This window comes from Lepus europaeus, chromosome 11 (genome assembly GCF_033115175.1).
Source record: "Lepus europaeus isolate LE1 chromosome 11, mLepTim1.pri, whole genome shotgun sequence".
NCBI lineage: Eukaryota > Metazoa > Chordata > Mammalia > Lagomorpha > Leporidae > Lepus > Lepus europaeus.
Genome location: NC_084837.1, coordinates 56,564,399 through 56,579,591, shown reverse-complemented (window position 1 = coordinate 56,579,591; position 15,193 = coordinate 56,564,399). Strand labels below are relative to the sequence as shown.

Below are 15,193 nucleotides of genomic sequence, written 5' to 3'. Positions count from 1 at the left end.
ACCGCGTTTATGTAATTTTTGAGACTGAGAAAGCAAATGAATGATTTCTACAGCCGGTGGAAGAAAGGGGCTCTCTAGAAGGTTGCGGAGTCAAGGCGGGGGTTGAAGCGCTCCTGGCCAAAGACTGGCATTTAGCGCACATTCTGGGCATCCCTGGAGAGGCCGCTTCCACCTGCTGGAGGCGGGGCCAGGGCGGAGCTAAGATGCGAAGGGAGGTGACGCACACGCTCTCGAGCTCGCCAGGCTCCCGGCCCGACCCCAACCCAGGCCCACACCGCGGTAGGCTCGTCGGGCTTCCTCTGGGTGAGTACCCTGCCGATGACTCAGCCCAGTGTGGCTCTCTATCCAGAAATATGCGGTCCTTCGAGATCAAGAATCGGGGACTGGGGGATGACGTAGTGAGCTGGAGGCTGGGGTCAGACAAAGGCTGGGAGGGGGATGAGGGAGTTGGCAATAAACAGAGAAAGGAGAACCGAGGGAGGAGATTGGACAGTTCCTCAGATCGCAACGCGGGTAAGCAGGGGTGGAAAGGAAATATCACCCACATTCAGCCGATGGGAAGATGGAGAGGGATAAGGAGGCTGGTTGTCTGCCACCGGTCTTTTCTTAGAATGGCAGACTTTGCTGTTGCAACCAGGAGCTGTGGCTCATTGCGGAGCTTGGTGGTGTATACTGGGGGACTAGAGAAAGCCTTTTCGTTTGCAGAAAAATAAATTGGAGGGAATGAATATTTCTGTTTCGGGAAAGAAAATGCAGGGCCCTGCCTTCTCAGACTGCCTTGACACCCCACCCCTGGGTGCAAGAGCAGGGTTGGGTTTGCATGTCCACTGCTCGCAGCATCCATCCTGAAGGGCCAGAGCAGCAGGGGAAGCTGCATGAATAGTGGAACCTTGTTTTGCAGGCATAACTGCAGAAGCCTACGTGTAGGAACTGTTAACTCCTTGGATTAGCTTCCTCTCTCTCCTCACCTGCTCTTTCATCATTACTACCTCCCCAAATCCTAACCTCCAGAATTAGGAAGGTGGTGTTATCAACATCATGACAGAATATAGAGGGCTCACTCTGTGCCGGATGTTGTCCTATACCCTCCTTCATGCATTTGCACACTTAGCCTCACGGCAACTCTATATAATGCAAATGTTTTTATTACCCCCTTTTTGCAGAGGTTCTTGCCCAAGACCACCTGAGTAGTGTGTGGCTCAGCAAGCACACCCACCTACCAGATAGCTGGGTGGGGATCTCAAAAACATTAAGTGTTTTTTATCCACTCCCAGCCTTTCTGCACTTCTTGACCATCTGTATGTAGGTAATTCCCTCTTGTTAGCCTGTTCTTCCCTGAGACTGGGAAAACTGAAGATGTTATTGTTTCTCAAAATTGAAGTAAGTTTTTGTTTTACCAAGGGATGGGAAGAGTGGTGCTGGGGGGGGGGTTGCTGGGGCGGGGTGAGGATGCTGGATTTAAGGGAGCTGCAGAAAATGTAAAATAAATAAGTGGGTGAGAACTGCCATTTTGGTCTTGCTTTTTCAAGAATGCAAGTACAGAGGGAACTGGGTACCACCTGCTGTTTTACTTCTTTAATACCTTCCCACTGTGCTGTCCTGAGTAGCGCAGACACTTAACACAAAACCAAACCCCTAAGGGTTTTCCATTGCAACTTCTTTCGGAGTGGTTCTGGAACCACAACCTGCAGTGGTTAACTGTTTGCATCAGCACAATTGCCAATTGTGGCCAATATGAGCTTTATCTCTTCTGCAGGTTGAAAATGATATCCAGAATGTTCTCTACCATGCTATCCGGGCTACTGTTTTGGCTCACATTTGGAGGGACTCCAGCATTTGCCTACAGTCCCCGGACTCCTGACCGGGTCTCAGAAACAGACATCCAGAGACTGCTCCATGGTGTTATGGAGCAGCTGGGCATTGCCAGGCCACGGGTGGAATATCCAGCTCACCAGGCCATGAATCTTGTGGGCCCACAGAGCATTGAAGGTATTTACTGTGTTCTGATGGTTTAAAGTATCCATTAGCATTTAAAATAATGCATTTTTATGAGAGTCTATGTTCTCTTTCTATTTTTCTTTTCTTCTTCTACATGCTGTATACATATGTAAATACATATAACTCACATGAGAATATAAGGTTTGTGTGACCAAGGATCTTCTCTAACTCACAGCTGTAGCTCTACCACAAAATCTGGTACATAATAGATGCTCAATTAATGTTTGTTTTAAAATATTTATATTTACTTTTATCTACTTGAAAGGCAGAGAGAGAGAGAGAGTGCGAAATCTTTCATCATCTGGTTCCTCACCCAGTGCAACAGCCAGGGCCAGGCCAGGCCAGGCTAAAACCAGGACCATTAACTCCATCAGGATCTCCCATGTGGGTGGCAGGGACCCAAGCACTTGAGCCATCATTCACTGCCTCCCAGGATGCATTATCAGGAAGTTAGATTGGAAGCAGAGCACCTAGAACTTCAGCTGGCACTCTGATATGAGATGTGGGCATCCCAAGTGGTGGCTCAACTTGCTGTGCTACAATGCCCACCCTGTCAATATTTATTGAATGAGTGAAGCAGCATCTAGCGCTATTCCTTAATAAAGACTGGAATCCAAACTCCATGAGTTCCCCCACTGCTAATCTTCAGGAAATTATATTCTGAGATAGATGCCTTTTTCCTTCCTTCCTGTTTTCTTTTCCTTTTTTCTTTATTTCTTCTTCTGCTTTTTTTTTTTTGTTGTTGTTTATTTATTTATTTGAAAGGCAGAGTTAAAGAGAGGCAGAGAGAGAGAGGTCTTCATCTGGTTCACTCCCCAATTTGCCGCAGTGGCAGGAGCTGTGCTGATCTGAAGCCAGGAGCCAGGAGCTTCTTCCAGGTCTCCCACATGGGTGCAGGGGCCCAAGGATGTGGGTCATCTTCTGCTGCTTTCCCAGGCCATAGTAGAGAGCTGGATGGGAAGTGGAGCAGCCGTGACTCTAACTGGTGCTGTGCCACAGCGCTGCCCCCCCCCCCTTTTTTTTCTTTTAAAGATTTATTTTACTTATTTGAAAGGTAGAGTTACAGAGACAGAGAGGGAGAGATAGAGTTCTCCAATCCACTGGTTCTCTCCCTAAATGGCCCCAACTGCCAGCCCTGGGCCAAGCCAAAGCCATGAGCAAGGAGCTTTTTCTGGGTCTCCCACGTGGTTGGAGGGGCTCAGGTACCTGGGCCATCATCTACTGCCTTCCCAGGTGCATCAGCTGGCAGCTGGATCAAGTGGAGAAGCTGGGTCTTGAACTGGTGCCCATATGGGATGCCAGCGATGCAGATGGTGGCTCAACCCAGAACACCACAACATCAGCCTCAATAATAGCCAGTGCTTATAAAAAATCCTTAAAATGTAGGACCTGCAGGATCTGGTTTTAATTCTTAGGGTTAACTCCAATATACCTACAGGATCCAAAAGAGGTGATGATATTAAAGTGTTGGACTAAGTTAAAACTTTAAAAAATGTAGCAATCTTATTGAATAATAAATTAAGAATAATTAAATTATTCTAGGGTAGCAAAACCCTTTCCCCTGAAGCTTTTTCCAGGTTGCTGAGTTTCTGACAATATGACTGTAATACTTTTGTGAGGCAGCAGTACTCACATGTTTACTGTTTAATAATTTCTTCATAAAGAGAAGCTTAAAATAGTTCCTGTGAACTAGAGCTGCAGCATCATATTGGTGCCCTATTTCCCTGCCTTCCCTGGTGTCCTCTCTGCCTAGTGGCTTTCTCCATGAGGCGGATGCTAAGTGAGTATCATGGGCAATTTAGGTGAAATGCGAGGGAGCGTTTCCTTACAGTTCCAAGGTTTGTCCATAGGAGTGGATCCGTGGGAAAAATATGAATTATCTCTCTAAACTTTCTCAAAACATACAACCAGCAAATATAATTCCCTGTGGATTGGTGAAGCATAATTTTGCCTGAGTCTATGGTTTCCTAAAAATGCTGTCTGCCTCAGGGTTCTGTGATTGCCATGAACATTGTTGATATATGATTTTCATCGCTGTCTTGTTACCCATAGTTTTAATGCATTGAGTAAGACTAACTGGGTGAGGTTGTTGTCTCCTTAGGCTAACATTTGATTGCAGGAGAAGGTTAATAGAAATACTTCGAGTCATCAAGCATGCAAACACAGCATAGGGTGTGAAATCAGAACAAATCACACAGGGTTTCTCATCATCCCTTTTGAGAGAACCTAAACCCTCAGTGCCTGCCACCTATTGCTTCAAGCACACCTATCTATTTCAGACCAGCTCTTTTGAGAGTTAATATCTGCCCTGTAAACACAGGAAGTGCTTGCTTAGTCATCCAGCTGTTGTCATGGAGAAGCTTTCCAAGTTTCCATTAATACCTGAGGCCTCATCACCTATGCCAAAAATAAAATAAAAAAGCAGCCCTTCCCTGGGTACCAGAAGCCTATGTGTATCCAGTGCCTCATTTTTTTCACTCAGTGTCCAACTACTTAGCACTCAGTATGGACCGGACACTGTGCAGGAGACTGGGGCAGCTCTGCCCTGAAAGATGCACAGTTTGAGGAGTGGGCACACACCTGCACAGTGATTGCAATTCTTCTGGGCACAGGTGTTGGCAGATGCACAAACAGGCTGCTGCAGTGGAAGCAGAGAGCAGGACAGTGGCTCAGGAATGGACGGGGTGGATATAGGAAATACTTCCTTGAAGAAGCAATATTTGACCTAGTTTTTTTTTTTTTAAGATTTATTTTATTTGAAAGGCAGAGTTACAGAGAGAAAGAGAGATCTTTCACCTGTTAGCCCACTCCTCAAATGGCCATAACGGCTGGAGCTGGGCTGATAGGAAGCCAGCACCTTCTTCTGAGTCTCCCATGTTGGTATAGGGGCCTAAGTATCTGGGCTGTCCTCTGCTGCTTTCCTAGGAACATTAGCAGGGAGCTGGATCAGAAGTGGAGCAACTGGGTCTTGAACCAGCACCCCATATGGGATGCCTGTTCTGCATCCTCTGCGCTACAGAGCCAGCCCCTTAACCTAGGTTTTGAAGTTTGAATAGGAATTCATCAGAGGACCACAGATGAAAAACCAGGGAGGTATGAAGTGCCGGGATCAGGACCATTCAGAATAGAAAACTCTGCTTCCGTAGTTACTCATGAAGCAGTGTGCTATCATTGCAACCTTACATCTCCCCTCTCAGGGGCTGAGTAAGGGTCTGACTTGTGTTCTAGTTTTTTATTACTGTGTAACCAATGACCACACATTTAGCAGCTTAATACAGCAGCCATTTATTTATCTCAGGTTCCACTGGTCAGGAGTTTGGCCTGGATTAATTGCCTTCTCTGTTTGGTCTCACTAGATGAGAAATCAGGTGGTGCCCAGAAGTGCATTCTCAGCATATTCTCACCACATAGCAATGGTTGCTATGGCCGGCGTGCTGCGCCGATCCGAAGCCAGGAGCCAGGTGCTTCCTCCTGGTCTCCCATGTGGGTGAAGGGCCAAGCACTTGGGCCATCCTCCACTGCCTTCCCGGGCCATAGCAGAGAGCTGGCCTGGAAGAGGAGCAACCGGGACTAGAACCCGGCGCCACAACGGGGACTAGAACCCGGGGTGCTGGCGCCACAGGTGGAGGATTAGCCTAGTGAGCCGCGGCACCAGCCTATATAATCTCTTAAGCATAGGATTTGGGTTCACTCCAAATTAGGCGTTAGGTCAGTATAATCATACATTCTATTAAAAAAGTTCCCTTCTTTCATCACATATCCCTTTTGGTTACTGTACAATTCTTCTGCTTTGTTTTACAGCAAGAAAAGGAGTTTAAGAAGGGAATGACCCAGTGTGTTGAATGCTGCTAAGAGGCTGCATAGGATGAAGGTAGAGAGTACAATCTAAGTGAATTTAGCATGGAAGTTGCTGATCTTGACAAGTACTGTCTAAAAAAAGCTTCTTAAAATTAACATTGCAAAACTGCTGGTTGTACTTCCTCACTTCTCATTCTCTGCTACCTTTCATGTTTCAACTCAACAAGTATTTATTGTCAGGCATTGTTTAAGGTACTGAGGAAATTAACATAAACCTCAAAGTGGCAAAGCAGGGAAATATATCCCTTCAAAAAGTAGTTAAGTAAAATATATAATATGTGAGTGGTTATAAGTGCTATAGAATGCAAAAAAAAATGAAAGAGATGGAGGAAAGTACTTAAAATATGCCACATGGAAGGCAGGCAAAAATCTGAAAGAGCCCAGAGAGTTAACTTTGTGATCTATGGAGGGAGACTTCACTGACAAAGAAAACAGCAAGTGCAGAAGCCAGACATGGGCAGGAAGGGGTTAGTATGGCTGGAGTTCAAAGACTCCAGGAGGTGAGAATGAGATTGGGGTAATGGCAGGAAGAGGAGGCAGGATGTTGGGGGGCAGAGGGACCGATTGCATAGGGTTTTAACGTCCTGTGAGGGCTTGGGCTTTTACTCTGAGTGTATTTCTGAAGTCATTTCTGTCTTTGGCCATTGTGCTGTGGCTAGCTACCTTTTAAAAGGATTTCTGTGAGTGCTGTGCTGAAAATACCCCTATTGGGAGGGAGTAGCAGAGTGAGGGAGGTTAGTTAGGAGGTTATTGTAATGGTCCAGGTGAGAGATGTACTAGTCTGATCGCTATATAAATGTGGTCATATTGTGGGCATATTTGGATACTAAAGCAAACAGGATTTGCTGGTGGGGTGGAGACAGGAGCTGAAAGGGAAGAATCAAAGGTGATACCAAGATTTGGGGCCTGCCTGAGGACTGGGAAGAGGAGCAGTTTTCTGCAAGAGGGGCAGGTTTTCAGGACTGTTCACAGTTCTGAACTGAACCAGCAGAGGGCCAACTAGACTAGAAGTACACTTTTCAGGGTTCCTGAAAACTTGGTAGGCAGTCTCTGGATTGTTAGTAGCTTTAAGTGGTCACTAGAGAGGAGGCATTAGCCCAATACACCCAGGGAGTGGTGGGGATTATTTTTTTACTTCTCTATGAGCACCTTAAAAAGAATTTGGTAGGGAACATTTTTTTTTTTCAAATGTATATATTCTTAGCCCAAACTAAAGACAAAAGGGAACCCATTTGATGTTTTGTGTGTGTGTGTGTGTGTATACACTTTATATATATGAACAGCACATGCTTTGATAGCAAGGATTACTGAGGTTGAGTCATGGTCAGATTATTTATCAGTGGAGTGTGATCTTGGCAACTTTTCGGGAACTGATGTATACAACGAGGCTACAGCTCACTCACATGCAGTCAGTCAGTAAATGTTGTTAGTAACCAAATTGCAGGCCTGCTTTCTCCCTTTAAAAACATTTACTTATTTATTTGAAAGGCAGAGTAATAGAAAAAGATAGACAGGGAGATTGATCTGCCCTCTGCTGCTTCACTCCCCAAATTGTTGCAACAGCAAGGGCTGAGCCAAGCTGAAACCAGGAGCCAGGAACTCCATCCTGGTTTTCCACATGGGGGAAGGGCCCCAAGTACCTGTGTCTTCATCTTCTACCTCTCAGGATGCATTAGCAGGAAGCTGGATCTGAACTGGAGTAGCCAGTACTTGAACCAGGCACTCAGAGATGGGATGCTGGTATCACAAGCTGCAGTATTACCTGTTGCACCACTACACCTGCCCCTTTAACTCTTTAATGACTTGCCCCGATCTTATTATTGATTACTCACCCTCTATAGCAGTACATTTTAGATATGCTGCAGTGCACCTGGTATCTCAGCAGGGTCCATCTACCCCTAAGCCCAAGTTTGCTCATTTAACTCCACGACTACTAAATGACTACTGTTGTTATTTTACCCCCCAGAAATAAGTAAGCCTACCAGCTGGCCAGGGGGGCAATTCAGAGATGTTTTCTGTGGGTTGAGAACTCTTTGGAGTCAAAACTGGTTCTGCCAGCTGACACTAATGTTGGGCTTGGATGCATCAAACCAGAAAATATGTTTTAGTTTTCAGTATGGTAACGACCTCAGGCAAAAAATAATCTTCTAAGTACCAAATCTTCATTTTCCCCATAATTTTACACCATCGGTTATCTAGCATTGTGAAATACCAAACACTGGACCATTAAGATAGAAATTTATTAGTATTAGCATTTGATAGTCCTGAATAATTTTAAACATATGTTGCCAAACAAAAAGACCAAAATTCTTTTTTATAAGACTGACTTTTGAAATCTGAATTTATTATTTCAAAATAAAGAGGACCAAGATTATTTTCTTAATAACAAGTGTGAAAATAGTCCCTTGTAAGGTAGCCTATTTGAGGAAGCAGATCCTAAGGAGTCTCCTCTCAGCCAGTTTGTGGCCTAGGTAAAGGAGCTGCAGTACCTCTACTTTGCCACAGGGAGGCAACAGCTTCCTCCTTTTGGAAGATTGAGATGAAGAGAAATAAACATGAAAGAACAGTACAGGAACCTGTTTTTCCTGGTCTCTCTCTGCAGTCAGAGGAAGGAGTGTAGGGATGACTCTTGATCTGGGTATCCTAGATCTGAGTTATCCTCATCTAGGGGGCATCAATGAGAACACTGGGTTTATAGGCTCCTTGCCCCCCAATTTTTCACTTATTTGAAAGGGGGTGACAGAGAGAGAGAAAGAGAGAGAAAGAAATCTACCCTCTACTGGTTCATTTTTCACTCCCCAAATGTCAGCAACAGCTAGGACTGAGCCATATAGAAGCCAGGAGCCTGGAACTCCATCCGGGTCTCCCACATGGGTGCCCAGGAGCAAGTACTTGACCATCACTGCTGCCTCCATAGTACGCACTTTAGCAGGAAGCTGGCATTAGGAGCAGAGCTGGGACTTGATTCCAGTTACTCCAGAATGGGATGCCAGTGTCCCAAGTGAGGTCTGAATCCCTGCACCAGATGTCTGTACCCTATGAGTTATCTTTGAGTAGACCATGGCCTCAGACTGAGTTAACAGTTTAAGACAAGGGCCTCCAGTTTGGCCCATGTCCTTTGAGATTGTCTTGAGCCTGCCCTGAACTTAAATCCCTAAAATATTCCCTGGGTGATGTACAGTTTTCTATGTTGAACAAATGCATGGCTAATGATAGAGAAATTAAAAAGAAATAGGAAATTTTCTTGGTGGTGGGGGGGTAAGGGGCACAGAATTGGGAAGATGAAAATGATGACTTATTTTTATGTATATCTAATATGCCTCAGGACATCCAGGTACAAGTGTCCAGAAGGCACACTGTTATGTATGTGTCTAACAGGAGAGATGTGGGGGCAAAGGGAAAGGTCTTCAGAGTCATCCCCATATTAGTGGTGGTTGATGCTATAGGAGTAAATGAGCTTATCCTGGGTGAGTATGAAATGAGAGGAGCAGAGCACCTAAGACCATGGCTTGGAGGACCCAACGCCTAAGGGCAAAGTAGACAACGAACCTACAAAGGAGACTACACAGAACTGACCAGAAAGGAGAAGGGCTAGAAAGATGAAATATAAAGAAGGCAAAGAAAGAGTGTCCCATGAAGGGGCAGCCATCAGGCTGGGGCTGTGGCATTGTGGGTTAAGCCGCATCTGCAGTGCCAGCACCCCATATGGGTGCCAGTTCTAGTCCCAACTGCTCCATTTCCAATCCAGCTCCCTACTAATGTTCCTGGGAAAGAAGTAAATCTTAAAAAAAAAAAAAATAGAAAAGAAAAGAAGGGACAGCTGTCACCACTGTCAAAGTCAGCAGAGAGAGAGGGAATGTGAAATAAGCCCATTGGGTACGAAGTGTTTACCAGCTGAGGCAACACGGAGGTGAATGGGGGCTTTGGGCAGAGCTGGTTCGGTGGAATGGTGGGAATGAAAACCACACTGATGGCCTGAGGTGATAATGGGAAACAAGAGAGAAGACACAGGTGAAGGGGAGAGGAGGGAGTAGAAGTTGGGCAAAGGTGTGTGTTGGGGGTAGGAGCGTAGGGAATGTATAGATGAGGAAGGTTTTGGTTAAGACTGTTTCAGGACAAGAGATTTGAACTTGTTTAAGGGGTAATTGCTAAGAGCTGGAGATGGGGAGTGAAGAGCAGCGTCCGAGGAGGTGGAAGGGGTTGAGAACTCAAGCCGGTGTAACCTGGGTCTTGGGTCCTTCCTGAATTGGGCAAAATGAAAGAGGCAGAGTTGCAAAGTTGGGAGGTTTGGCCTCAGGTATCTGCTGATGTTTGGGACTATTTCTAGCCACTTGCTTAATTAAAATAAGAATGTAGGAATGAAATGCAGTCTCCTAAATCTCTTTTCTTGCCAGCTTATACATCTCATATGCCTCATCTCTGTGTTTTGTTGTTACTATTGTTGATTGAAAGGCAGAGAGAGAGAGACTCTGGTTCACTCCCCAAGTACCTGTAACATCCAGGACTAGGCCAGTTCAAAGCCAGGAGCACAAGACTCCATCTTGGTCTCTCACATGGATGCAGGGACACAAGTACTTGAGCTATATCACCTGCTGCTTCCTGGGGTACACATCAGTAGGAAGCAGGATCAGAGTTGGAGGTGGGACTGCATCGCAGGCACTCTCATAGGGGTTGCAGGCAACCCAAACAACTTCACCAATTAGCCAAATACTTGTCCCTCTGCTCTCCAATATTTTGAAATTTCAGACAACACTGTTTTTAACTATTTTCATAATCTAACTACTAGTTATTTGCTAATTGCATGATAAACTTTTTATACTTACATGTTATAACTCCCAAACATCTTGTAGAATAAAATCCAAGATCAAAAGATCTAGAGGGTGTTATCTTTGTCCATTGTTTTGCTTAACACTAATAACTGCTTTAGTGAGGCAAAAGCTTAGAACACAAATGGAAAATAACTTTTTAATGGGCCATTGGGGAATTTTGTGCAAGCACTTTGTGTCATTGCAACAGTGTGATATAAAAACTTAGCATGGTCTTACTACATTCACAAAATGTGAAGTCATGCGAATCTTGCCAAAATAACAATTTGTCAAGAATCTCAGTTTCAAAGTAGAAGGCTTAGTAATTATAAACAATGCTTATTGCATTTTCGCTGATACACCAAGATTGTCGTCATCCTTGATTTGGATTGTTCTGGAATTATGTAGGCTTTGCATCATATGAGATCTTCAGTTCTCTCTTTCAATAAAATGTGGCTGTCTGGAGTGGCAAAGAGGGACACAGGGAAGCAACGCAACTGCTGACGTTCAGCTTGCTGGGTGATGATGGCTAACTGCTGTGCCAGCTGTCTGACTGCAGCACAATCTTTGTGAAATGCTCACTTCTGTGAATGTTGAAGCCCAGACAGGCTTGAACCCCAGAGTATTTTTTAATGAAAGCCACTAGAACCCAGACATTTTGCTTTTTAGGGTTCTCCAGAGACACAGAACCAATAAGGTAGTATAGAGAGAAGGAAAGGGTTATTTTAAAGAAGCGGCTCCCATAATTGTGGGGGCTGGCTAAATTGAAAATTTGCAAGAACTGGCCAGCCAGCTGGAGACCCCGGGAGGAGTTGGTAATATATTTTTTTTTGACAGATAGAGTTAGACAGTGAGAGAGACAGAGAAAGACAGAGAGAAAGGTCTTCCTTCCGTTGGTTCACTCCCCAAATGGCCGCTATGGCCAGCACTGCGCCAATCTGAAGCCAGGAGCCAGGTGCTTCCTCCTGGTCTCCCATGCGGGTGCAGGGGGGCCCAAGCACTTGGGCCATCCTCCAGTGCCCTCCCCAGCCACAGCAGAGAGCTGGACTGGAAGAGGAGCAACCAGGACTAGAACCTGGTGCCTATATGGGATGCTGGCGCCGCAGGCGGAGGATTAACCAAGTGAGCCATGGCGCTGGCCCTCAGGAATTGGTAATTTGGGGTCAGAAGGCAAGTCCTTCAGGGGACCTCAGTCTTTTCTGCTTAGGCTTTCAATGGATTGGATTAGATCACCCATATGATGGAGAGTAATCTGCTTTCCACAAAGCCTAAAGATTTAAATGTTAATTACCTGGGGGCAGGGCATGTTGTGGCACAGCAGGTTAAGCTCCACCATCCCATATGGGTGCTGGTTCATGTTTCTGCTTCTCTGCTTCCAATCTAGCTCCCTGCTAATGTGCCTGGGAAAGGCAGCAGGAGATGACCCAAGTGCCTGGGCCCCTGCCACCCTGTGGGAGACCTGGGTGAAGCTCCTGGCTCCTGGCTTCAGCCTAGCTCTTCTCTGCCTTTGAGGCCATTTAGGAAGTAAGCCAGTGGGTGCAAGATCTCTCTCTCTCTCTCTCTCTCTCTCTCTCTAACCATCTATCTCTTCCTCTCTCTCTCTCTGTAACTCTTTCAAATAAATAAATAAATCTTAAAAAAAGAAGGAAAAAAAATGTTAATCACATCCAAAAAATACTTTCACAGCAATATCTAGCTTACAACTTGATCAGACAACTGGTTACTATAACCGAGATAGGCTGACATATAAAATTAAGCAATACAGTTAGCAAGAATCCCCTATTTTTTAAATTAAAAGCATTTCACAAGGTTTGTTTATTCATTTTTATTTATTTGAAAGACAGAACAAGGGGGCGGGAAGGGAACAGAGATCTTCCATCCACTGATTCACTCTCCAAATGCCTGCAACATCCAAGGGTGGGCCAGACTGAAGCCAGCATCTCCCATGGGGGTGGCAGGGACTCAAGTACTTCAGCCATCATCTTCTGCTTCCCAGGGTCCTCATTAGCAAGAAGCTGGATTGTAAGCAGAAGTGGGACTCTATCCCAAGCACTCTGATAAGGGATGTAGGCATCCCAAGTAGTGGCTGTGCTGTTGCACACGCCTGCCCCAAGCCACTATTTCCTAAGAAAATTGATCTTAGTATACATAAAGATCATGCTGCACTTTTGATTATTTATTTCTAGATTTTGGATCTCCAGTTGTCTTCATGCACAGTATGGTGCTTTCTCCTCCCAGCATTCCCTTGCCACATTTTACAAATGTAGAAAAAAGAAGCTCAGAGAACTGACTTATCTAGGGATAGAGTTTGTCTTAGTCTGTTTGGGCTGCTGTAACAAAAATGCCATAGGCTGGGTGGCTTCAGCAACAAACGTTCATTGGCCATAGTTCTGGAGGCTAGGAAGTGCACATTTGGTATCTGCTGAAAGCCCACTGCCTGGCCCATTGATGGCTGTCTTCTCACCATGTCCTCACATGGCAGAAGGGGTGAGAGAACACTCTGGGCCCTTTGGATTACCATGGCATTGGAGACCGAGCTTCAACCTGACTTTTGAATGGAATGTGAATATTCAGTGTGAACCTCAGAATCTGTCTGTGGGTTCAGAGACTGACCCCAGTGTTCTCATCTCTTCTCATGCTGCTTCTCAGGCTAGGTGATACTAGGCACAGATACGCTCAAGCTTGAACTTAGGCCAAATTGTGAAGTAGGTGTTTCTCTTTAAAGATTATCCTGGACTCATTACTGACAATTTCTTTGTGAGTTGGCAATGAGGAGGAATTGCTTGCCTTCCTCACTGTGCTGACATCAGATCTGTAAGAGCCGACGCAATATCTGCCCTGCTTTTGGTGTCTTTAGTGCCTGGAAAGTACCAGGCAAATAATAGACACTCACTGAATATTTGTTGAAAGAACCTCACTGTGTTTGCTCCTTTGAAACACACCGACCTTGGAGACACCAGCGAATGAGACTGGTGTTATTCCAGCTTCACCACCTTCAAGTACATCTGGAACATGTTTACAGTGAGCCCCAAGTGTACTGGCTTTTCTCACATTTGCTCACTGAGGACCTCAGCTCCTGCACAGTGTTGTCAGTATTCCCAAAGGGCATAGAGCATCCCTGTGTGTGATCCTGAGCATAAGGAGCTGGTCCATTACTGTGGGGGTTCCTCATTTCCCCCTTTTCCATCCCCTGTTCCTTTCAGCTGGGTACTCCAGTGACCTCAAGCTATTGCTGTCTCCCCGACTCCAGTGGTTGCATCCTCAGGGTGTTCTGTTGTAGTGAGTGCTGAGTTGGGTGGGCACAGGAAGTACCCCTCAGTGTGTGCCGTGGTCTGAATGTATGCCCCCTACCATGTTCATAGTTGATCTCCAATGCAACATTAGCGAGAAGTGGGACCTTTGGGAGGTGACTAGGTCATGAGGGCTCCACCCTCATGAATGGGATTGGTGCTCTCCTAAAATAGGCCTGTGGGGGTATGCTTGTCCCTCCTGCTGTGTGAGGACACATAGAAGGTGCAAAGATACCAGCTGCGAGGAACAAACCCTCATCAGACTCAGAATCTGCTGGCATCTCAGTCTGGGACTCTCGAGAACGTGAGCAATAGATTTCTGTTCTTTGTCAATTATCCGGTCTGTGGTATTTTGTGATAGCCACTCAAGTGGGTCAAGACAGAATTCCTTAGGATCCCTAAATCCTAGTGAGTTTTTAGAAAAACAGCTCCCCCACCACTTTCTAGCTTCCACTTTCCATAGAATCCCCATAGCAGGTTGGACAGGGAGTCAATCTAAGCAGTGGGCACCATAGGGACTAAAAATCCATTCCTCCCATTGGCCACTAAGGCTTCAGTGAGCCCTGCCTCAGTGTCAGCAAGCCAGATGCCTCTGCCCTTTAGTATGAGCTTCTCCTGGGAGGTATCTCAGTCCTCATGCAAACAGACTTCTGACAGTTATTGCCCCATACAATCTGTCCCAAGCCCAGAGCATTCCAGCTGGGACCCTGTTGCTTGTCACCTGAGACCTGCCATCTGGAACAAGGGTGAGGCAACAAGAAGCATGTTGAGTCACTGGGAAGCTGCCACGAGCAATTTTCCACAGATAATTGACAAAGTGGATCATTCACATGTAGGAAAGGCAATAGTGGTAACTAAATTTTATGAAATATTTTATGGTTTGCAAACAGGGTTTTCTGCATTCCGTCTCATTTGATATAACCTTTATAATGGTTAAAAAGTTTAAAGTTGCCCACCATCGCACAGCTCCAGCTTGACGAGTGCACTGGCAAGCCAGCTGTGTTAGATTTGAATGCATCTCTCCAAGCAGCTGTCTTCTATCCCCGTAGACTTGTATAATCCTGTGATGTTTAGCTGAGAAACTGTAATGATGCTGGGAGTCGTGGTAAACCACATGCGGATTTGGGCGGCTGGTTCTTTGGGGTCGTGAAGCTTCAGGAAGCAAATGTTCTGACAGACTGCCCTCTTGGAACAAATTGGTGCAAATACCTTGGCCACCACAGTTCGTAAAGAGAGTTATTA

The 15,193-nt window shown here is 45.6% G+C and overlaps 1 protein-coding gene across 3 annotated transcripts in view; it reads left to right on the top strand.

Moving 5' to 3' along the window:
* The first annotated feature begins 211 nt into the window (after positions 1-211).
* Positions 212-15,193, top strand: part of SCG5 (secretogranin V) — a 61,876-nt gene continuing 46,894 nt past the window's right edge. For 2 of the 3 annotated variants that reach the window (XM_062205576.1, XM_062205574.1), the window contains exons 1-2: positions 212-303; positions 1,757-1,989. In XM_062205576.1, the coding sequence (XP_062061560.1) occupies positions 1,764-1,989 (226 nt within the window). In that variant the 5' untranslated portion in view covers positions 212-303; positions 1,757-1,763. Of the gene's footprint in view, positions 304-331; positions 514-1,756; positions 1,990-15,193 lie in introns of those variants that run through there. The other variant, XM_062205575.1, reaches the window with a different exon arrangement.